Genomic DNA, 23,513 nt, shown 5'->3' on the forward strand with positions numbered 1-23,513 from the left:
CCGGATCCAGATCAGATGGAGGACCTGCACCTAGACACGACCACAACGCATGATGTAGTCAGCTGGATCCAGGCCGTATCCAGATCAGATGAAGGACCTGCACCTAGACACGACCACAACGCATGATGTAGTCAGCGGGATCCGGGCCGTATCCAGATCAGATGGGGGACCTGCGCCTAGACACGACCACAACGCATGATGTAGTCAGCCGGATCCGGGCCGTATCCAGATCAGATGGGGGACCTGCGCCTAGACACGACCACAACGCATGATGTAGTCAGCCGGATCCAGGCCGCATCCAGATCAGATGGGGGACCTGCGCCTAGACACGACCACAACGCATGATGTAGTCAGCCGGATCCGGGCCGTATCCAGATCAGATGGAGGACCTGCACCTAGACACGACCACAACGCATGATGTAGTCAGCCGGATCCGGGCCGTATCCAGATCAGATGGAGGACCTGCATCTAGACACGACCACAACGCATGATGTAGTCAGCCGGATCCGTGCCGCATCCAGATCAGATGAAGGACCTGCACCTAGACACGACCACAACCATGATGTAGTCAGCCGGATCCGGGCCGTATCCAGATCAGATGGAGGACCTGCATCTAGACACGACCACAACGCATGATGTAGTCAGCCGGATCCGTGCCGCATCCAGATCAGATGAAGGACCTGCACCTAGACACGACCACAACCATGATGTAGTCAGCCGGATCCGGGCTGTATCCAGATCAGATGGGGGACCTGCGCCTAGACACGACCACAACGCATGATGTAGTCAGCCGGATCCGGGCCGCATCAGGATCAGATGGGGGACCTGCGCCTAGACACGACCACAACGCATGATGTAGTCAGCCGGATCCGGGCCGCATCCAGATCAGATGAAGGACCTGCCTAGACACGACCACAACGCATGATGTAGTCAGCCGGATCCGGGCCGTATCCAGATCAGATGGGGGACCTGCGCCTAGACACGACCACAACGCATGATGTAGTCAGCCGGATCCGGGCCGCATCCAGATCAGATGGGGGACCTGCGCCTAGACACGACCACAACGCATGATGTAGTCAGCCGGATCCGGGCCGTATCCAGATCAGATGGAGGACCTGCATCTAGACACGACCACAACGCATGATGTAGTCAGCCGGATCCGTGCCGCATCCAGATCAGATGGAGGACCTGCACCTAGACACGACCACAACCATGATGTAGTCAGCCGGATCCGGGCCGTATCCAGATTAGATGGAGGACCTGCATCTAGACACGACCACAACGCATCCCTGAAGTGCCAGCAGAGATTGTGTCAACTAGACTCTCCCCTGTGAAGGCCTCATCGACACGACAGCCATCAGCACTGATCCTTAACAAACTCGTCTCCATACCAGCGTGATGATCTTCAACCAGATGGAACTGGATAATGTTCTTAATGTTCTGATCCAATCTGACTTCTGACCTGTAATGCTGCCTGAATCATAATCACACACTGTTCGTTCATTGGCCAGAGGAGAACTGAGCGACTGAGCCTGGGTTTTTCCAAGGTTTTTTTTCTCCATTCTATTTAGCTAGGTACTATACCTGAAGAAGTAGGCAATTTATTCAATAAAAATTTCCTAAATAATTTTTATTGTCATGTATGTTCTTGACTTAATGGACCTGACAGAACTTACTTGATCAGACGACATTTTCCGATGAAAATTCTCATGTTGGTCATACTTCCAAAAAGTAGAATCTGTGATTGCGAATGACAGTATCCACACCGGCGCGGTGACGGAGAGACACACATTCTCCTCAAAACATTGGATTCATCCACGCTGTGCGTGCCGAGGCACAACCCATGTGAAGTTGATAATTCCGCAAATAACTGCAATTGCAGATTTCAAACGGAGATGGCGACAAAGAGGAAAAACTACGGACTACAGCTTTAATAACTTTTTTACAACAAAAATGAAACATCACTGAACTTACTTAAGCTGGACTGTGACGCTATTTTCTTCTGGAAACAAACTTTGTTGCATTATTTTCCTGTTATCACTGTAAAGCTGCTTTGAAACCATCTGTATTATAAAAAGTGCTATATAAATAAAGGTGACTTTGAGCAAGAACATACCACAGAGAAGTCTTCTGACAGAATTGTGCCCTTTGAATACCACCATAAATAATGGCGGTATGTAGCTGTAATTGTAAAAATTTTAATTGTTTTCTCTCCGTTCTACTATTGTCTGGTTTGTTGATTACTGTGTATTAATCGTGTACTGACTGCAGCATGGGTGATGGCCCAAGACAAATTTCCTCATGTGGGATAATACATTTTTACCTTAACTTACCTTACCTTACCTTACCTTACCTTAATTGTAAGTTTTTTTAAATGCTTATTTAGGCCAGACTAGACATACTTTACCTAACCCGAGGATAATAAATAACAAGGTTAAAGTTAAGATCAAAGTACTCACCGCAAAACAAGGATAAAAAAAGTAAAACTATCAAGCAAAGCTGTTTCAAAGGGCACATGCTTTTACTGGAAATCTGATCAGTGTTTGTCTAAAGTGTGTTTATGCAGGGGTTGATCTAGAAAATAATTTATAAGACTATAAATGAGGACATGGGGACTATGAGGGGTGGCAACACCAAAAGGTTTTGTGGATTTATAAAAAAAATTAAATAAAAGAATACATAAAATATCAATATCCAGGGCACCAAATCAAGACAATTTTGAGAGCAACAACAGCAACAGATTCTAACGTCTAATGTCTCTGTAACTGAAAAATCTGAATGTGAAATTACAGTATATTCCAGGTTATTAATTGCACTACTTCCACAGTAATTTCACAGTAGGATTTAACTGCACTTTATTGTACAGAAATGTATAGTAAAATCTACAGTACTTTACAGGCAATTTAAATGACTGTAAACAAACAATATCATATTGTATTTCTACAGTGCATTTGTACTGTGAATGTAGGCCTACCCAGCATGCAATGCAGCATGAATAGGTTATGCTGTAGCCTAGAGTTTTTACAGTTTGGTTTCATGTGCACTGCTGAACTTATTCTTGCTTCACTTTTAGCAGTTTGTGTTGTTGGTTTATTTTGTTATATTTGAGTTGTTTTTAATTATCATTATTATTTGCTGAGTGTCACCATTGTTGTGTTTTGTAGTGTTGATGTATTGAAGTCTGTGCATCATTACGTGACGATTATGCTTTTAAGAAAAAAGTCTTGTGTTGCAGATTCTCAGCAGTTGCTTCACTACTGTGAAAGATCCAGTATAAGAAATCAGTAAATCTTCATCCTAAAATAACATAAAAATGTAGGCTAATCATCATATATTTTAACTTAAAATCAGCCAATTAGGTCATTTTATATTCTAGCTTGTCATTATTTAAACAAATATTTTCATTTCTCACACATTGGACTTGACTAAATCAGAAATTTGAATATGAATACAAAGTCCAAGATCCCACGCAAATGGAACAAAACAATTACAGTGGTGAAGAATATAACTTCTGTGGCACTATGGTTAAAGACAACTTTATCATGTGAATTCACAATAAAACACAACTGTGACGTCAGCATCACTATGCTGTTGATTTACAGTAAGAAAATTAGCCAGCATGCACTAATTCCACAGTAAATTTCTGGATAAACAATGATGCTTTTGCTACACGAGAATGTGCTATGCCTATTTATTTCTTCATGCAAATTATCATATGACTTCAGAAGTCAAGTTGTGTGAAAATCCCATTTATGACACGCAAATTCCTCTTGTGCGAGAACCTTGGGGAGAAACGGGGGTGAGTGAATGATGTGAGAGATCATTTTTAGCTGACCTTTTCCTTTAACAATTGCTACTTTGCAAACGTGATATTTACTACAGGAAAGATGTTGGTGGCATTTTTAACGTTGGTCTAATATTCTCTGTGTTGTGCTTAATATTTCTCAACTCTTTAAAATGACCAAATCAAGCATTATATAGGCATTTTGCCACATAAAACACTTGATAAGAAATTAATGGTTAAACATACAGCTAAACATACTGTGTGTACATAGGTCATTGACGTGCATTATGCTCAGTATCCCTTGCTGCTGATTGGCTGGCCTGGAATATTGAAAAAACATATAAATGTTTTGTTTTTCTCAATAACGGCTCAATGCTCAGAAACCTGAGGTCAGTTTTTGTTGCAGAAACCATCAGAATTAATTTCATCAGTATTTTCAGATCAGTGCTGTAGCAATGCATCACTTCTTTTCCATTGCATTTTCACTGCTAGCCATTATTGGGCAGCATGTGAGCGTTCAGTCCACTGGAAGACGTTCTGAGAGGAGCATCAAGCGATATCCCAGGACACCATTCGTGGTGAACTGCGCTCCAGATGACAAAAGTGAAATGTGCCTCCAGACTGTGAGCGTGTCGAATGGAATGGCGTGGGGGTGGTGGATGTCTACAGAGATGTGTCCATCTGGAACGTACGCCGCAGGGTTTAGTCTGAGGGTAAGTTGCAGTAATATGGGGGTTTCTTTGGGGTTGAACTGGTGACTGAGCGTTGATAGCTGGGAACTACACCTGCTTATTCTGCTTAATACTGTTAATATGAGTTGGCCTACTAGAGTTAACTCTAAAAAGTTGCCTGTGGCTTTCTTTCAAATAGAAGATTGTCATTTTGTTTTGTTTTTTGGTCATTTTTTTAAGGTGGAACCATATTCGGATGGTTACTGGGATGATAACACAGCGCTCAATGGGATTCGTCTTCACTGTATCAGTCGAACAAGCTCACAGCGCCCATATGAGTACTATTCCTCCATTCAGTCAAATATAGGAAGGTAATGGGCTCAGATTCAGAGCAGTAAAACTAATTATAGGCAGTTTGGGGTTATTAGGAATTCTCACATTAAGGGTTAGGAGAAGCTTCTTCGTAAGCTAGACAAATGATTTTCTAAAAAATTATAGATTTGATCAATAAAACTGTTTTTCCACAGCTGGGGTTACTGGACAGATATCAAATGGTGTTCTTCTGGATACTTGACAGCTTTCCAGCTGAAAGTCGAATCTTCCCAAGGAATTGAAGATGATACGTCTGTGAACAACATCAGGTGAGCGCGTGGTGGTAAAAGTCGGATTGTTTTTTTGCTGTTTAACCCTCGACGCAATATTATGTCAAAGAGGGGGGGAAAAAAAACAATTGAATGTGATGTTTTTCCTGCTTTAAATGGGAGTTTCCGGTAAGAGCGTTCAGCGCACCGACATACATGAGAATGCAGATTATCACTATGTTTTATGGCTGACAATTGATTAAAACAATGAATAATGATCTCTGTATTAATTATACAGAATTGTTTTCTTTCAGACTGTGCATTCTGAATAATATATTCCTGCAGCAATCCAATGCTCGTCTTCTCATTAACAGTGTTTTTCTCTTACTGATATTTCATACCTATTGAGTTTACATTTTTAAATGAATTTGACTAATAAAAAGGATTGCTTGTGTGCGCTGGTGCTTTATTCCAGTCTTTTAAAATAGTTGAATGAATGAATGAATGAATGATCGCGAGGTGCCTGTAATGATGTTAAATAAGGTTAGGCTATTTAACTCATCTTAAACTGTAACGCACACAGCGTAGAGGAGAATGACAGTCAACCAGTGGCGGCTCCAGACAATTTTGATTGGGGGGGGGGCAATGGGGGGGTCCTGGTCATTTCAAGGGGGGTCTCATGAAATCCAACAGAAAATACAGTGGACACGGCTAATAACTGCATATTACTGCTACTAAACAACAAAAACAACACAGCATATCAACTACTTTGTTTTTAATTAATTAATCAATTGCAGTTTGCAAACAATATGCTCGAACTTTAATTGCCATAGCCACACCCATGACAGAAAACATATTTACAAAATCGTATTCTCTATGGAAGCTTGTTTCCGCCACTGAATAAATAAATAATAATAATTGCGACTTTTTATCTCACAATTCGGACTTTTTTTCTCACAATTGCGAGATATGAAGTCAGAATTGTGAGATATAAAGTCGCAATTCTGAGAAATAAAATCGCAATTGGGATATATAAAGTCAGAATTGCATGATATAAAGTCGCAATTGCGTGTTATAAAGTCAGAATTGTGAGATATAAACTATTCTGAGGTAAAATAAATAAAAAAAAAAGTCCGTCTTTTTTTCCCTTAGAATTGGACTTTATTTCACGCAATTCTGACTTTATATCTCGATTACAAATTTAAGAACCTGTTTAAGATCTGCTGATCCTACGTCTTACATTACATCACATGAAAAACTAAGGTGAACTACACTGTATTGGGCATTCAAGGTGAACATGCATGATGATGGCATCAATTTACTGATTAGATTCAATATAGTTTCCATTGAAGGGGTTTTGTCAGTCTTTGATCTTCCTACTGAGATTCAAACTATGTGTGAATGTTTACATAGTCCTAGTTCTTGCGACCATGTTATGTTTATACAATTTTGGGGGTACCGTTATCTTCAGTTGGGGGTAGTTGCCTCCAGGGGCGTCGGACTGGGGGTAAAACCAGTACTGATTACCAGGGCCCCAATGGGAGAGAGGGCCCTTGAAAAGTCAGGAATATATTTTATTTTACCTGGATATTTTCATTTCCTAATTAAATTTCACAATGAATGTCAGATGAAATGTAAAGTTATAACTTGGTTGATTGACTGACTGGTCCCACCCCTTGCTAGTGCGCCAAATGGTTTAGTCCATCTGCACGCATTTTGTTGATGTTAGTTAGTTAAGCATCTGGAGGAGCGCAAACTTCTGCTGTAGAAATGTCTTTCTCAAAGAAAGCCAAATCAGACCACCAAAAAAGAAAGGAAAGACAGGAGAAGGAAAGAAAACAAAATGAGGGGAAACAATTGGTAACTGACTTCTTTTCAAAGAAAGGTGAGCACAAACTAGAACACGAAATCTGTAGTGCTAAACCGCTTGAATATCTTCGCGATCGTTAGTGCTAAAAGTGCACTGAGACAACCCATTGAAAGAGCAGAACATACACTTTTAGATGATAATTTGGTTATACATGTAATCTGAGGTAAAGGCTAAATAAATAAACTGTACACTAACAATGTTGTTTGCATACAACACACCATTATAATAGCCTAAATTGAAACCTGTTTAATTTGAAATGAATAGGCTATAATATCTAAGATTAGCAATAATTAGCAATTTTATAGCCTACATTGGGAGTTATATATACAAATTGAGGAACATGGGGGCCCATTAGGACTGCCTATGCATAGAGCCCGGGATCTTGTGCTACGCCCCTGGTTGCCTCTATTGTCTTTAGATGATTCGATTTAGTGGTAATCTCTGAGGCTGTGTGTAAGGTCAACACTTTTAAGGACTGTCAGCACCTTTAAGGACTGCACTGAATGCCTATAAGATACCATGTAAAATCCCCTTAGTCAGACTTGATGACCTCAGCTACCGACAGCTGGTGTTCTCAGTAAAGAATCCTGCTGAAGATACAACCGAGTCTCCTGGTCTTCACGTCTGAGTTTCCTACACAGCCCTAATTACAATATTGTCCTTTCTGAATCTTCTTCAGATTCAAATGCAGTCAAGGTTCTGTACTGCAAGGTGAAGGTGGACGCTGGGGCGATTGGGGCTACTGGAGCCCATCCTGTAAGGGAACAGGAATCTGCGGCATCAAGACCCGGGTAGAAGAGCCACAGGGAATGGGAGACGACACTGCTCTCAATGACGTGATTATGTATTGCTGTGATTAAGGTGATGTGATCACAATCAAAAACTCAGACTGCAGGGCAGCTTTACATATAACAGTGTGTGTTTGTTTGTTTGTTTGTTTGTTTGTTTGTTTGTTTGTTGGAAGTGCTGGCTGAGCTGAGTGTGTTTTTTCTTTCAGGTGTAAGAGGATGACCACAAGAACAGCAAGAAGATCAAAATAATTGATCACCATGCATACTATAATGAGCTATTATGAACTGTGTCGTACAACAGTTTTGTAATTGGGATAATGTGCATCCCACTTATTACACAGCTACTTACAAAAAAAATATATATTTTGAGTTGAAATTTTTGTTCTTTCTTGTAGATTAGTGATGTTTTCATTTTCCTGCTTTAGATGGAGACTCCTGATCTGGCACCAATTACCAGCATTAAAGAAGCATCTTGTCGTTTCATGTTCTTTAGTACAACACTTTACATCAGATGTTTCATTACATTAGTGCATTTGGTAGATGCTTTTATACAAGTGACTTACATTGCATTCAAAGTAATCGACAACTCAGTTTATGCTTTTGCTGGCCGTCAAATCCATGAAATGCATACTCTACTGTTTGAGCTACAGGTATACATGAATACTACATTAAACTGTAACAACTCTGTTACCTTACCTTCAATTCAAACAAAGGTGTTCATCATGACAGGACACGAATGCAAAAATGTTTATGGTTGAGCCTGACATCCCTGTCTAGAAATAAGCATCATCTTTGAAGGACAGAAATATGTCCTTATATTACATTTTTCCTTTCCTCACTAACCTGATTAAAATCATTTAAATGTATTTGCTTCTCATTCATTTGTTCATGTAATTTCTCCACATACAATATGGATCTGACTAATCAAAGAATGAATAAATAGGCCTATTTCCAGTAACTTTCATTTCTCTAAAGCAAGTTGAGCATCAAAGCATAAGAAGAGACTTTACAATACATATTTAATTTATTTCAGTGAACTCTATCAAAAATAGGTCTGTCACTAATGATTATTTTGGTAATCTGTCGATTATTTTGACAATTAATCAAGCAATCGTAAAACAAATTCAAAAACGTTTAGCCTTTTATGTTCAAACCGGATTCAGACATTTGGCGCATTTCCATTACAGATTTGCGCAAAACGTTTGCGATTTTTTTTCTAAATGTCGACAAAAAAACTATTGTGAAATGACGGCGTTTCCATTAACCGATGTTATGCAACAAAAACTTCATTTTTTTCTCTCGCGATAAGTAAAATCATTCCAAAAACCATGGCAACGGACGCTGGTAGGATTATGTACTAATCCCAGCCACTGCACTAGCCATTATTATTAATTGAAGGAGATGTATGTGTGTTTTCCAAGCATTAATGGTAAGGAACGACCCTTATTATACTTGTGAGCGGCATGTATGAGGTGTTTCTGGGTGTTTCTCCCTCAGATCTGCTTCAAGGTCTTGATTGTGGCATTTCTTTGAGGTTTAGAATCCAGTATTCCTGTAATTCTTTTGTATTATATGAATTTAATAAAGAGCTCTGTCTCGTATTCTGTCCAAACACACCGCGTCATCTACGTCAGGTGACCTGTCAATGCGCAAAAACTGTTTCCATTGCAGTTTTGCGAAATATTTCTTTTTCGAATTGCCTGAAAAACCACCTCATGCGAGCAGGAAAACTTTTCTGCGATAAATGGAAGTTTTTGCGAAATTGACGTGTTTCCATTGGGCGCATTTTCAATTCGCAATTTCAATTTGCGCAATTTGTAGGGTAATGGAAACGCGGCTACTGGAGAGACTCGAGAAGAAGTGACAACATGTAGAAGCAACAGGACATTTCTGAATGGTTAGTTGATGAATTTATGTAGCTTATGTGTAGTTATCTTCTAGTCATTGATTAGCATATTCTGTCATGATAATCTATAAATCGTGTTCAGGGGGCGGGGTTTATGTAAATTCTAGGGTTGGTGATGTCACTAACCCGGGAGGAATGTGGTGTAGTCTCTACCAGCCGTTTGTTGTAGTCCTTAAAAAGTGATTTCTTTAAAAGCAAATATCTCCCTTTGCTTTGAACTTTGAGTGTTGTAACTTTGCAGATGTTGTTTATGCTCAAACAGCAACATTACACACTAACTAAAGTTAGAAAAGTCAAATCATAATCAACCACCCCTTTAATAAATTGACAGCCATAAAACATAATCTGCCTTCTCATGTTTGTATGTGCGCTGAACGCTTTTACCTGAAACTCCCGTCCCGAGATGTAGCCTAATAAGTACGTGGAAGTAGTTGAGCATGTAGTCCTGTATGTAGTTGTGACAGCCCTAATCAAAAATGTAATATTTTTCCAAAGGGGTAAGAAACACCATTTTAAATGAACTAAGCTTTTATAGATATTTGTAGTCTCAGCGTTATTTGACCTGATCTTCTCATTGTTTACATGCACGTCACTTACTGGAATAATTAAGTTCAGTATTCCTGCTCCACAATTATTTTAGCTTTTCATCATTGTCTGTTACTGCCGGGAACCAGACTGTCATACTATTGATAAGATCTAATGTCTTGAACCATGGATCCGTTTATATTCTGACTGTATTTACATTGATGACGTTTAGGAGAGATGTTCTATTTGCTTTGCAGGTTGGACTTGGATCAAGTCAATGTCCCACAGTGAGCTTCCCACAGAGGAACCAACACACACACACACACACATCTGCTCTGGGCTCCAGCAGAAGACATCAGGACGGCCCTCAAACATGTCCAGAATTCTTCCCCTGACGTTGATTTCTCTGCTGGCTGTTTTCGGGCCGTACGTGAGCACAGAGAGACGCTTCGAGCGCTCCGTTAGCAGACCCGTCAGATCAGTGCTGAGGGTCCATAACGGGATGAGATGGGGCACGTGGGGGCAGAAGGAAATATGTCCGACTGGAATGTACGTCGCAGGGTTCAGTCTTAAGGTCAGTAACTATCACCACTATGACTAAACAAAATGGACTCTATTTACTTTCCTCAATCCCTGAACGATTATTGCGGTTATAAGTGATTATTATGATGTTATCAAAATTAATTTGTCTTTTGGCTGATGCAATCTTATCTAGGTCATGCAGACTACTGGTTAATGTTAATGTTAACCAATACTAAATGCCAAAGTTGCCTTTCTTGACTAAAGAAGTTTTGCAGTTACACTGAAAAAAAAAAAAAAAAAATCTTCTTCAGTATTTTTGTCTTCGTCAAATGCATTTACTAGAGACGCAAGATGTTAAGTTATTTTTCACACTGGCAGATGTTAAGTCTTGACTTGTTTTCTGAAAAAAGTATCAAAATGAAGTGAGAAAAAAACATCTGCCAATGGAGTCAGAAAAATATCTTAATTCAAAGGAAAAATAGATTATTTTTCACACTGGCAGATTTTAGTTCTTGATATTAAGCTTAATTTTAATTTAATTTAATTTAAAAAGTTAATTTTAATACATTTTTCAAAAAACACGACTTATTTTCTTCAGTCATTTGGCTTCTCCATTAAATGCATCTTGAATTACGAATGTTTAGATAATTCTTTTGCAGTGTATACAATATGCATTTTGTATTATGCCATACTAATCAAGTTCTCATGTGTTCAACTGCTGTTCAACTACATTTTGTGATACAACCAAAATGCGTAATTGACACACAAACACTGTAAGCGTAAAATGATTTACTCACTTCAACTGACAACTATTATACTGTACGTATAGCCAACTTTACCCGCATACATACTTTATAAATATAGCAAATAATTTATAATGACGCCATATGTAAAATATTCTATCGCCCAGCTCTAAACCAATGTTAATTTAGTATCTTAAATATAGTATTTATTAATATTTAAAGTCTTTATATTTTCGATTACATGTTGTGTATTTTAGTCAGTTTAATTAGTTTCTTTTTTAGTTTAAGTTAATAACACTGCTCTAAACTGATGTTTTCCTGAAGGTGGCAGGTATGTGGGAATCTCTGCTGGTTGGTGATAACACAGCGCTCAATGGGATTCGCCTTCACTGCATCGACCCGTCCAAAAGCTCATCAGGCCCGTACCACGACTACGCCACAGTTCAATCCGACGTAGGAAGGTGACGCGTTTGAACTGGACATAATACAGAGAAGCTGATAGCAAAACCTAACGAGCTGCCTATATAGAGAGTATTGCTGGCCATGTTGCTGCCAATGTAGATCGCTTCAAATCTGTCACTTCTTATGTTTTGTTCATCATGATAATCTTCAAAATTGAACACAACTTTCATGAACTTTGAAGCCTGAATACAGTCGGCACAAGTAAAAAGCTAAATAATACTTGAATCACATAACTTCAATGTCACCACCATTAAGCTTACATCTTAAAGGTAGGGTAGGCAATTTCAGAGAGGCTAGCAATAGCAAGTTAGCAACTGTCAGGAGACGAGAGATGGCGTTAAATTACCTCATGTTCAAAGCACATAACATTTAAGTAAGTTGAAATTAATCGTTGCATTTTGATCTACATCACGATTCTACATCAATGGAGTAATAGACCATAATCGATCATAGCCTATTGACATTTCTCTGACGCCATTCGCCACATTCTCGCATGTGCATGTGCGTGCGTGTGAGGCTGCATCCGTGCGTGTACGTGCGAGTGTGTGTGTGTGCGCGAGTCAAGTGCGAGTGCGAGTGTGCGTGCGTGAGTTAGTGCATGCGAGTGTGTTCGAGGCTGCATGCATGCATGTACATTCGAGTGTGTGTGCGTCGAGTGCGAGTGTGTGTGCGTGCGAGGCTGCATCCGTGTGTGTGCGCGAGTCAAGTGTGAGTGTGCGTGCGTGAGTTAATGCATGCGAGTGTGTTCGAGGCTGCATGCATGCATGTACATTCGAGTGTGTGTGTGCGTCGAGTTCGAGTGTGTGTGTGTTCGAGGCTGCATGCATGCATGTACATTCGAGTGTGTGTGTGCGTCGAGTTCGAGTGTGTGTGTGTCGAGTTCGAGTGTGTGTGTGTGTGTGTGCGAGGCTGCATGCGTGTGTGTACGTGTAATGTCTTAGTGTGTGTGTGCGTGAGTCAAGTGCGAGTGTGTGTGTGTTTGCAAGGCTGCATGGGTGCATGTACGTGCGAGTGTGTGTGTGTGAGTGTGCGAGTCAAGTGCGAGTGTGTGTGCATGCGAGTGTGTTCGAGGCTGCATGCATGCATGTACATTCGAGTGTGTGTGTGCGTGCGAGGCTGCATGCGTGTGTTTACGTGTAATGTCTGAGTGTGTGTGTGCGTGAGTCAAGTGCGAGTGTGTGTGTGTTTGTAAGGCTGCATGGGTGCATGTACGTGCGAGTGTGTGTGAGTGTGCGAGTCAAGTGCGAGTGTGTGTGCATGCGAGTGTGTTCGAGGCTGCATGCATGCATGTACATTCGAGTGTGTGTGTGCGTGCGAGGCTGCATGCGTGTGTTTACGTGTAATGTCTGAGTGTGTGTGTGCGTGAGTCAAGTGCGAGTGTGTGTGTGTTTGTAAGGCTGCATGGGTGCATGTACGTGCAAGTGTGTGTGAGTGCGCGAGTCAAGTGCGAGTGTGTGTGCATGCGAGTGTGTTCGAGGCTGCATGCATGCATGTACATTCGAGTGTGTGTGTGCGTCGAGTGCGAGTGTGTGTGTGCGTGCAAGGCTGCATGCGTGTGTGTACATGTAATGTCTGAGTGTGTGTGTGCTTGAGTCAAGTGCGAGTGTGTGTGTGTTTGTAAGGCTGCATGGGTGCATGTACGTGCGAGTGTGTGTGAGTGCTCGAGTCAAGTGCGAGTGTGTGTGCATCCGAGCGTTATTGTAGCTTAAGTACACTTGACAGTTTCATGCACTTTTAGTATTTACAGTGTTTAATCTAAATAGTCCTGTTGTCTGCTGTGTTCAGACTTAAAGTTGTGTTTGATGTTTTGTGGATGTAGGAAGTGTACTTTCTTGGAATATATAAAATAAAAAGGGAGTTTATATTTGACTGCTTGTATTCATTGATGAAAATGTAGGCATGTGCAGTAATATTGAAAAGTGAGGATGCAATGCGAATCACGCGATATCGAATCGAATCGTTGACATGATAATCATAATCGAATTGAGTCGTGAGACCAGTGACAATTCACAGCTCTAATAACATTACAATAATAATGAACGTAAACAACTTACAGACCTCTAGTTCTACAGCCTGACTGCTGCAGATCCATTTCAGCGTTGATAGTGTTGACATAAAAATGCATTAGTCTGAGGAAGTGAACCGCTCCAGGGAGAACATCATGGGTTGCCATCTCGTAATTATGGTAGTTATGGCGTGGCAGCATAAGCTCATTGTTTTGGTTCAGGAGGAACTGTAAAAGTTAACTGTAAATAACTCCCTTTGCCTACTTTTTCATTCTCAAACAGCAAGATTACACACAGCTGAACATGGAAATAAGCATAGGACCCCTATAATCTCACAGATAACTGGTTAAATCATTAATGTTCCTTATCACATTCTTTCCTCAGCTGGGGTAAATGGTCAGATATAAAATGGTGCTCGAAAGGACTCCTGACATCTTTCCAGCTGAGAGTGGAACCCTATCAAGGGACCTGGGACGACACGGCTGCAAACAATATCAGGTGATGATTTTATTTTAATTTAAAACTTATTTTGAAATCATAACAGCATTCCATAACAAGCTGCATAAACATGTCACTGCATGAGGCTCATCTGACACAGATATCAAGTGACCAAGAGTTATTTAACAACAAAACACACTACAAGTAGCCTAAATAAAGGTTCCAAAGGGTTTTTTTTCCATAGCGATGCAGAAGAAGAACCATTATGGGTTCTCAAAAGAACTTTTTCCTCCACTATAAATAACCTTCTCTGCAATGGAAAGGTTCCAATGATATTCAAAGGTTTTTCATGGAACCATGGATACCAATAAAGAACCTTTATTATTAAAGTCCCCCTGTGGTGAAAATCCAGCTTTTAATGTTGTTTATGTGTCTATGTGGTGTTTTTAATATGCTTTAAGACAAACCATGTGTAAATTCATACACGTTCATAAGTATTTTTCGTTAAAACTGCAGTGAACCAAAGACAGTCTCAAACACACGCTTTGAAATCGCTGGTGTTTCTGACGTCACAAACTACCTTGTAACCAATCAGATTAACGTGTGATCTCTGAGCTGAGTGAGTGGAGGCGGGGCTTATTTGCATATTCATAGAACTGCGTATACTTACTGAGACAAGAGTTACATTCAAGATATTTTAAGACATTCAAGGAAAAAACTTTTAAATATGTCACTTTGATTAAATGTGAGTTTCAAGGGATACAATTATTGATTACAGGGGGACTTTAATAGTGGACTGGACAGTTGTCTCAAAAGACAGTTCTGGTTGTCACTCTCAAAACTTAACAAGCATAAACAACAGGGCCGGATACCATATGGGCAATCTGGGCACGTACCCAGGGGCTCTTGCGCAGAGAGGGGCCCTCCGTGATCTGAGTTTTTTTTGTGTGCGCTACATAAAAATAGTATACACAAGGCTTGGCCTCGATCTTGATAATTATCCAATCAGAATAAAAAAAAAAGTGTATATTACATTATATGATCCCGCTCTTATTCATGCAAATGCTTTTAAACAATTCATGTGCGACGAGACAAAAGTGTGACTGACACACACAGAGAGAGAGAAAGACACGACAAGTATCGTGCGCACAGACAGCACACTAGATTCTCTCAGCTCTCTTTCGTGCTTGAACTTACAATAACACACACAATTATGCCAAAATGTCCGTTTTTTTGTCGAGTATCTTCGTAACATAAGAGCAGTCTTATGATGAATGTGAAGAGGTGTGAGAGAACGAGGGCGTGTGAGATCAGCGTCTCTGTCAGCAGCGGCTGGTCTTAAAGAGACAGCAACCAATAAAGCTTTCTGTCAGTAAAGTTAATCAAAGAACAACAGAGAACAGAGAAATGACTCACTGCTCTTGACTAAAGAACGTTTTTAGCTTTAATAAGGATTAGTATAATTTATAATTTATGCAGTGCAGACTTTTTGATAACTTTATTCAACATCAGTATATATGTCCTAGGTCTTCCTATTAGACAGTAAGGGCCTGGTAAATATGACATTTATTTTTTTACTATTGTATTATTGAGACAAATAACAAGTTTGCAAAGATGTCAATATTTCATTTTGTAAAAAATATTATTTTAATTTGAAAACACAGTGCATTTAGTTGTTGTTGCTAGTTTGAGTCGAGAAATACACATTTCAGCATTATCACTAATCTGTGTGTGCATTTCACTTGAGAACCAAGCAAGTTGACACATGAAACCATTTGTTTATTATATCGCAATCGCAATATTGACCTCAATAATCGTAATATGACATTTTTCCCAAATCGTGCAGCCCTACTTTAAAGAATTTAATTTAATTTTTTTATCATTGTCTTGTGAACTAATCATTCAGCTTTTGACCAATAGTTATTGGCATGTCAAATCCCACACCTGGTGGGCCTTAGTATTGTGTGTGTGTGTGTGTGTGTGTGGGGTTGTCAGGTAGGGGAGGGGGGCCCATGAGCTTCAGTGCCCAGGGGCCCCTGGGGGTACTAACAGAACAATAGCTGTCCAAACAGGACTGACACTGTAGTCTTGCTGAATTTTCACCAGGTTCAACTGCAGTGGAAATGCAGAACTACTGCAAGGATCTGGGATGTCGTGGGGCACTTGGGGCGACTGGAGTGAGACGTGTGGAGGAAAAGGAATCTGTGGCATCGAGACGATGGTGGAGCAACCGCAGGGAGTCGGAGACGACACGGCCCTCAATGATGTGCGCATGTTCTGCTGTGATTGAACTGAATGCTTGTTTCAGAAAAAAAATATTTGGTGGAATTATTAAATATATGACCAGTAAACCATATATTCAAGTAGTGCTAAACTGGGCGGAATGAATTGAGCAGATTTTTTTTTATTATAATTATGATTTTTTTTTTCACATTTTATGGACGACAATGAGAACATCAGCAACATCCAATATTAAAAGATCTTGAACATACTGAAGAGTTTCCTCACGTTTGTGACTACTAGTCATCAGTCTAGGAAATAGCCTACATTTCTATGAAATTACTACATGTGATTCTGTGAAAAGACATTAAAAATGTGAATGAAGTACTGTATATTGAGTGTTTCTTCATTGGTCAGTTCTTAAAGTTATGGTCTTGGTTCTATGAAAGCCCATTTCCACCACAAAAGGAAAACTGAGCATTGGTAAATCTTAATTATGACACACTAAGTAATAATTACGATTTACCAAAGAATAATTTTTGTTATGTGGCAGAAATAGCAGACTTCCATAGGTTTGAGTATAAGGTTACTAAAAAATAATAATAAGTAACGTTAGGCCTAATTGTTTTTACTCACCGTGTTGCTCTTGTCTAAAGCCGTGCATGACCTTCGTTCTTTTTTTCTGAACATAAAATAACAAAACTTATGAAGATGTCCCTCTCGCTCTTATGGCATTGAACACAAAATGTTTTAAGGAAATTATGCAAAAGTCGTGCCGTATATTTAGACATACAATAGTCTGGTTCTCTGAGGTGAATATCTCTGGTACGGTTGTCGGTTGGCAGTCATGATGTCAGTCAGAACGACAGTTAACAGATTTGAACGCGAGAGAACTCGAATTGGCGCGAATTTGTTTGCAAATGGGGAGTAGGTTTCTACTTCTATATAGTTCTAGGCTATATAGTTCTATGTAGTAATATTGCAATGTGATGTTCAAAAACTTTTGCAACTCAATTAATTTTGAAAAAACATTGAAATGTCACAATGTCAGGGGTTTAATGATGTACTTGCGCCTCCTGCAGGATCTTTGAACTCAACAGTCAAAATTACTCTCGGTACATCTAAAAACCTACAAGATCTCTGTTTGAACTTTTTGATGTTTGCATTTGCAGGCCTACTAAATATTTTTTAATTATTAATGTAAACACATTTAATTACAAATTAATCATATTAATGTGATTCTGTCATCTTTTGATCTAATATTTCGCATTTATTCTTCATCTTATAAATGATTACCTGTGACACAAAACTGTTTCAGATGTAACTTGGATGTTTCACAAAATATACAACAGTTTTCTCTGTATGAAACTGAATGTATTTCCTTAAAATGTCTGCAAAAATATTCATGAAAATATGTGAATATTTACCTCTAATCAACTAGATATGTATTTCTGATTTAAACATATTAGAATGTTTACAGTAGTACAATAAGCTGTTAAATAATATGTAGTCTAAAGACACAATCATTTCGTCGTTTCTCAGTTGTTTAGTGTAACAAACAGACACAGCGGAGGCCGTGGAGGGTGACGTCACCGACGTGACGCAATCACGCACGAGCGTGCTCCTGTCAGCTGATCAGCGATCCGGTGCGGAATCAACGCGCGTCGCTGCGATATTTTCATAAAATAAACGGAATAACGAACATGAGACGATAAAGACCGGCTCCGGTGAGTAAAACACACACCGACATTCAGTCTGTCACACAACCGGACACTGATAGTGACGCGCTGTCGTATAATAATGATGATAACACACTGATGAACGGGCCAGAGGTCAATATACACACGATATTTCTACACAAACAAACACACTGACATCATTTAAAGTACATTCATATGCACAATGAACACATAATGCAGAGAACAGAATCCATATGTATGTCCACAAACACTACACACAAACATATAGCCACACATATTCGTGTATATCACATCTACAAACACACTATACATACACAATATATTCATGTTCACTATTAACAGTTTTTTCTAGCTCAAAATATACACACAGGTTATTTTCAGTCCAATTATATGAATAATATCCGCTGCTTATGGTCAGTGTGCTGACAGACATGAACATGATAGTAAAACTAGTAAAAGTGTGTCATTTCTGTGCCACTAAAAGAATAGCAATTTCCAACAGTAATGATTGTTTTGAAACATGTTTGCTAATCAGCCATTGGTCAGTCCAACATCAGATAGTCCCACCGTGCATGTTTGATCCATACAGTAAGTATTTGTAGGCCCAGACTGAATATATATGAATGTGTGTGTGTGTGTGTGTGTACACACACACACACACACACACACACACACACACACACACACACACACACACACACACACACACACACACACACACACACATATATATATAATCATACACACACACACACACACACACATTTATGTTTACAAACTTTTATGTTAGATGTGATTGTATTCATAGCAGCCCATGATATTAATGTCACTTATGCGTCAATCAAAATGTTTAATGGCACATGATCACATTTGATATGTTTTATAATGGATTTGCATTCTCAGCAGTTTGTTTTGTTTATTAATATGGTTATTACCTTTATTAAGGGTTTTATTTGATTGTGTATAACATGTCATATGTTAGAAAAGCATTACATCATGCTAGCATGGCATGGAACATCTTACTCAAATTTCCCTGAAAGTATATAGGCCATAATCTCAACATATATTGGCTGATATCACAACACATGAGTCTAGTGATGTTCTGTGTGTGTGTTGTTGACTTTCAGAAGGATCAGAAAGCTTGTGAATTCATTGGTTGTGCTGTGCATTGATTACTTTGAGAGGGTTTGGTTTGATTCGTCTGCTGTAGTGAGTGTGTCAGACAGACCGAGAGCGACGGCGGCGTCAGGAAAAACACATCATTCTTTCTAAATCGGCAGAGGAATAGTTTCAGGATGAAGTTGGTTCATGTAGTGAAAATTAAACGCGTGTTTCGTCGGCTCAGGTTTAATTTGAGGAGACCCAAACATGTCAGGTAAAGCGAGCCAGTTTTATATACGTGTGTGTGTGTGTTTTAATTCGTTAATGTTGAGAATGATCTGCATTGTATTTATTGCAATATGGACAGAACAATTGAATTTAAATTGAAGGTGATCTGTGTTCATTGAACAATGCTGTAATTTAATTCTGAAATGTTTTATAAAACAGTTTCTTGTCTTATTATCGCTGATACACATGATCTTGGGTTACGGTTCTGTATATCTGAATAAATCTGGTTTATTTTCCATTTCCATTTCCATTTATTCATTTAGCAGACGCTTTTATCCTAAGCGATTTACAAATGAGAACAATAGAAGCAGTGAAACTAACAGTAGGACAACAATATGTAAGTGCTGTGACCCTTCTCAGTTTAATCTAACGCAGTAAATGTTAATCTTAAAATTGTAAAATTTTATTTTTATTATTATTATTATTATAGAACAGATTAGAATAGAATAGTAGAGAAAGTGTTAGTATTGCTGGATCAAGTGCTGTCTTTTCCATTATGCAAACGGAAATTAGCAGCCCTGGTGAATGTTAAAAGCTTGTTTTGTCGTGTTTTATTGGACTAGCACTTATAAAAGTGTTCAATAGTAGCATTGATGTCCGTTTATCTGTACGTTACATAACAAGCACACTGTGTCCGTCTGAATTCTGCTTCGATTTTATTCTGGTGTGATTTTAATTACCAGTTCAATCTACAATTGTGCTCCACTTTAATATCACATAGAGGTCAGATGTCACTGTCTGTTGAACCCATCATCATTCATGTGAACTTGGCAACTTCTGTGTGTTGTGTATAAGTGATGGATATTGATTTTAATGTCAGTTTGAGGTTAATCTGTGATGTTTGTCAATCGTGACTAAATCCCAGTGAAACTCTAATGATCTGTTCGTTTGCTCTAGTTAGAAACACGCTCTCTGTCCTTATATGTCGTGTACTCTATAGTATTTGTGTTCTGACAGTATATACATGCGGTTTACTGCAGGAGTAGTACAGTATGAGTATGCTAGTGTGCTACTCCAGGCCAAACATATCCAATGAGTGTCATAAATAAGTTATTTTATCATAAATATCAGAAACACATTATAAATGAAACATTTTTCCATTGTTTTCTTTGACATGCTCAAATTCTGTAAACTACAAGCAAGAATTGTTTAAAAAAACACTAAAATATAATTATTTTAACAATAAAACTTTGTAAAAAAAAAAAAAAAACTGCATGCAATAATTTAATAATATTTTCTTGACAACATTTTAGATATTTTTAGATTTTCTTTACAACAAACGATATATCAATTATATGAACTCTTTCTGTTTGATATTTAACAGAAAATCTACAATTTCTTTTTAAATGTCCTTAATTAAATGTCTGAATAAAACTGTTGCCTGCTATAATTTATTGAAAAGTATGTAATTTTTGTAAGAATTCATTGACTATAAAGCCTATTCTGGATTATCCTGCTTTAAATGAAAGCAGGCAACAGTTTTATTCACTTTTATGAACTGAAAGAGTTTATATAATTGCTATATCTTTTTAAAATATTGTAAAGAAAACATTGTTAAATTATTGCGTGCATTTTTTGTATAAATAATTGTATTCTATTCATTATAAAACAATGATATTATATATTAAAATAATTATTTTGATTATTATTCTCTAGTACGAGTTATTAAAAATAATAATTCTCATACTATTCTAAGTATGACCAGGCCTTTTGTTTTCACCTGGGCTTTTTTCTCTACTAGTTCCTCTTTTTTGTGTGTTTTGAGAATTTCCGTCAATGACTGTGTCTGATCACTGTTTCCTTTTGCTCTCTCTCTCTTCAGTATCGCAGAGAACATGTCAGGAAACAGTCTGGTATTACCCATAGTTCTGTGGGGCCGTAATGCTCCCACTCACTGTATCTCCAGCCTGCTGGTGATGGATGATCTGGCCACCATCATCACCGGCTGCCATGATGGGCAGATCTGCATCTGGGACATGACCTCAGAGCTGGAGGTGAGAGGTCACAGCGAGGTCGCGCATGTCTTTTTTTTTTTTTTTCATTTGAAGGGATCGTTCACACAAAAAGGGACATTCTGACATCGATCACTCACCTTCGTGTCGTTCCAAACCTGTATGACTTTCTTTCTTTCACACAATGAAAGTAAAGGTGAAAACAGAAGCTCGGACGTTCTTCCTAAGATCTCTTTTTTTTTCTGTCCTATGGAATAAAGAAAGTCAGTCTGGTTTAGAACGTCATGAAGGTTAATAAACAACGCTAGAGCTGCACGACTAAACGTTAAAAGATCGTGATCTCAATTCAAACACCCATTCAGTCTCATTCCTAAATGACAATGATTCAGATCTGCGTTCTGATCCAGAGAGAGCCGTTGTCATGTATAGATATGAAACAGCCTTTTCAACCACACAGTTTCATTATTTCTGTCTTACAATCATTCATATTATCACAGAAGCACTGGAATAAAAGATTATAGTTCAGATATAAACCCTGATGTCTGTGGTAGCGATCAAAATAGAGTAAATCACTTTTAGAAAGTAACTTGATGCTTCAAATAAAGATTGTATCAATTACATCATTACACCAGTAGGTGGCGACAAGTGACTGTTAAAATGTGTTTGTCATTGAATCATTTATTCGTTAGATTCGTTCAAAAACACTGAATCATCTAGTAATGAAATAAGTGAAGTTTTTATGAGTGAGTCATTGATTTATTTATTTACATTTACATTTAATCATTCACCAGACGCTTTTATCCAAATACAAATAAGGAGAACAATAGAAGCAGTTAAACTAACGCCAGGACAACAATATGTAAGTGCTGTGACCCTTCCCAGTTTAGTCTAAAAAATAGATATAGAGTATAAGAGAAGAGAAAAGAATGACGATTCATTCAAGAATTTCGTTTTAAAACGCTGATTTATCCAGTAATAAAACAAGTGAAGTCTTTATGAGTGAGTCATTGAATCATCATTTAAACTGATTTTTTTAAAACAAAAAAAGTAAAATTAATAAAATATTGTTTAAATAGCGGAAATTAACATTTAGTCAGAACCTTGAGTAAAGGACATGTTATTTTGTTTAGTTGTCTATTCAGAAAGTATCAAGCGCGCAGCTCTAATAAACGCTCAGTGTTATTTGATGAGTGTGTGTGTGTGTTTAGATCAATCCCCGCGCTCTGCTGTTTGGACACACGGCCTCCGTCACCTGTCTGTCCAAGGCCAGCGCTGGAAGTGACAAACAATACCTCGTCAGCGCCTCCGAGAACGGGTGAGAGAGAGTGTGTGTGTGTGTGTGTGTGTGTGTTTGTGTTTGTGTTTGTGTTTGTCATGGGCTCTTTAAGTACTGTAAGGGTGTGTTCACAGCATTTATTTTGTTTTGTATCTTTAGGTTCTTAAAAATGACAGTGTGATCGCTAAGCGTACTAGTATAATATTCTATATAAAAGAACCAAGAGAACCGAACTACAAGTCTGAACACATTCTAAGATAACAACGTGTTTAGACGGTGAAATGTGACATTATTTTACATGTGACATTATTTTATATGTGACAAGTTTTCTGCACATTAATTGTTTGATGTGTATAATTTGTCACAGGGAAATGTGTTTATGGGACGTCAGTGATGGACGCTGCATTGAGTTCACCAAACTGGCCTGTGCTCACACTGGTATACAGGTAACACACACACACACACAGGCACGCACCCACACACACTCACTCACTCACTCACTCACTCACTCACACAGTTACACGCGCGCACACACACACATACACACTAAATGAGGACATACTATATACTGTTTACATATAGAAAATACTCCAACATCATAATAAGGCCAACAAGCAAAATACTAGGAGCAATACATGAAACAACTGTGTTCTGAAGTAATAGATATTTTGACAAAA

The 23,513-nt window shown here is 38.6% G+C and overlaps 3 protein-coding genes and 1 long non-coding RNA gene across 6 annotated transcripts in view; all 4 read left to right on the plus strand.

Moving 5' to 3' along the window:
- Nucleotides 1-1,114: 1,114 nt before the first annotated feature.
- On the plus strand, nt 1,115-10,271 carry LOC309478191 (vitelline membrane outer layer protein 1-like). Its single transcript, XM_082141801.1, has 5 exons — nt 1,115-4,497; nt 4,696-4,826; nt 4,983-5,096; nt 7,586-7,767; nt 7,904-10,271. Exons 1-4 carry the CDS (start codon nt 4,240-4,242, stop codon nt 7,764-7,766), a joined length of 684 nt encoding a protein of 227 aa, XP_081997927.1. The 5' UTR covers nt 1,115-4,239; the 3' UTR covers nt 7,767; nt 7,904-10,271.
- Nucleotides 10,272-10,421: 150 nt separating this feature from the next.
- Nucleotides 10,422-16,790, plus strand: LOC309478188 (vitelline membrane outer layer protein 1-like). The gene is made up of 4 exons (XM_082141799.1): nt 10,422-10,702; nt 11,718-11,854; nt 14,246-14,359; nt 16,406-16,790. Exons 1-4 carry the CDS (start codon nt 10,502-10,504, stop codon nt 16,587-16,589), a joined length of 636 nt encoding a protein of 211 aa, XP_081997925.1. The 5' UTR covers nt 10,422-10,501; the 3' UTR covers nt 16,590-16,790.
- Nucleotides 11,864-14,239, plus strand: LOC309478225. Of its 2 annotated transcripts, none has more exons than XR_014198877.1 (3): nt 11,864-12,510; nt 12,583-13,156; nt 13,296-14,239. It is a non-coding gene; the product is annotated as an uncharacterized lncRNA (long non-coding RNA). The 2 variants fall into 2 exon arrangements; XR_014198878.1 differs by having other exon boundaries at nt 12,583-12,856; nt 12,890-14,239.
- A 1,332-nt stretch (nt 16,791-18,122) lies between the features above and the next one.
- Nucleotides 18,123-23,513, plus strand: part of wdr7 (WD repeat domain 7) — a 114,988-nt gene continuing 109,597 nt past the window's right edge. For both annotated transcript variants that reach the window (XM_082141556.1, XM_082141557.1), the window contains exons 1-4: nt 18,123-18,246; nt 21,431-21,602; nt 22,769-22,875; nt 23,204-23,282. In XM_082141556.1, the coding sequence (XP_081997682.1) occupies nt 21,444-21,602; nt 22,769-22,875; nt 23,204-23,282 (345 nt within the window). In that variant the 5' untranslated portion in view covers nt 18,123-18,246; nt 21,431-21,443. The remainder of the gene's footprint in view (nt 18,247-21,430; nt 21,603-22,768; nt 22,876-23,203; nt 23,283-23,513) is intronic.

The sequence above is a fragment of the Leuciscus leuciscus genome, assembly GCF_965113295.1.
Source record: "Leuciscus leuciscus genome assembly, chromosome: 16".
Taxonomy (NCBI): Eukaryota; Metazoa; Chordata; class Actinopteri; order Cypriniformes; family Leuciscidae; genus Leuciscus; species Leuciscus leuciscus.

Coding starts and splice junctions, on each gene's coding strand:
- LOC309478191 (XM_082141801.1), top strand. CDS start 4,240: ATGCATCACTTCTTTTCCATTGCATTTTCACTGCTAGCCATTATTGGG. Junction 4,498..4,695: donor CCGCAGGGTTTAGTCTGAGG/GTAAGTTGCAGT, acceptor CATTTTTTTAAG/GTGGAACCATATTCGGATGG. Junction 5,097..7,585: donor ACGTCTGTGAACAACATCAG/GTGAGCGCGTGG, acceptor AATCTTCTTCAG/ATTCAAATGCAGTCAAGGTT.
- LOC309478188 (XM_082141799.1), top strand. CDS start 10,502: ATGTCCAGAATTCTTCCCCTGACGTTGATTTCTCTGCTGGCTGTTTTC. Junction 10,703..11,717: donor TCGCAGGGTTCAGTCTTAAG/GTCAGTAACTAT, acceptor GTTTTCCTGAAG/GTGGCAGGTATGTGGGAATC. Junction 14,360..16,405: donor ACGGCTGCAAACAATATCAG/GTGATGATTTTA, acceptor AATTTTCACCAG/GTTCAACTGCAGTGGAAATG.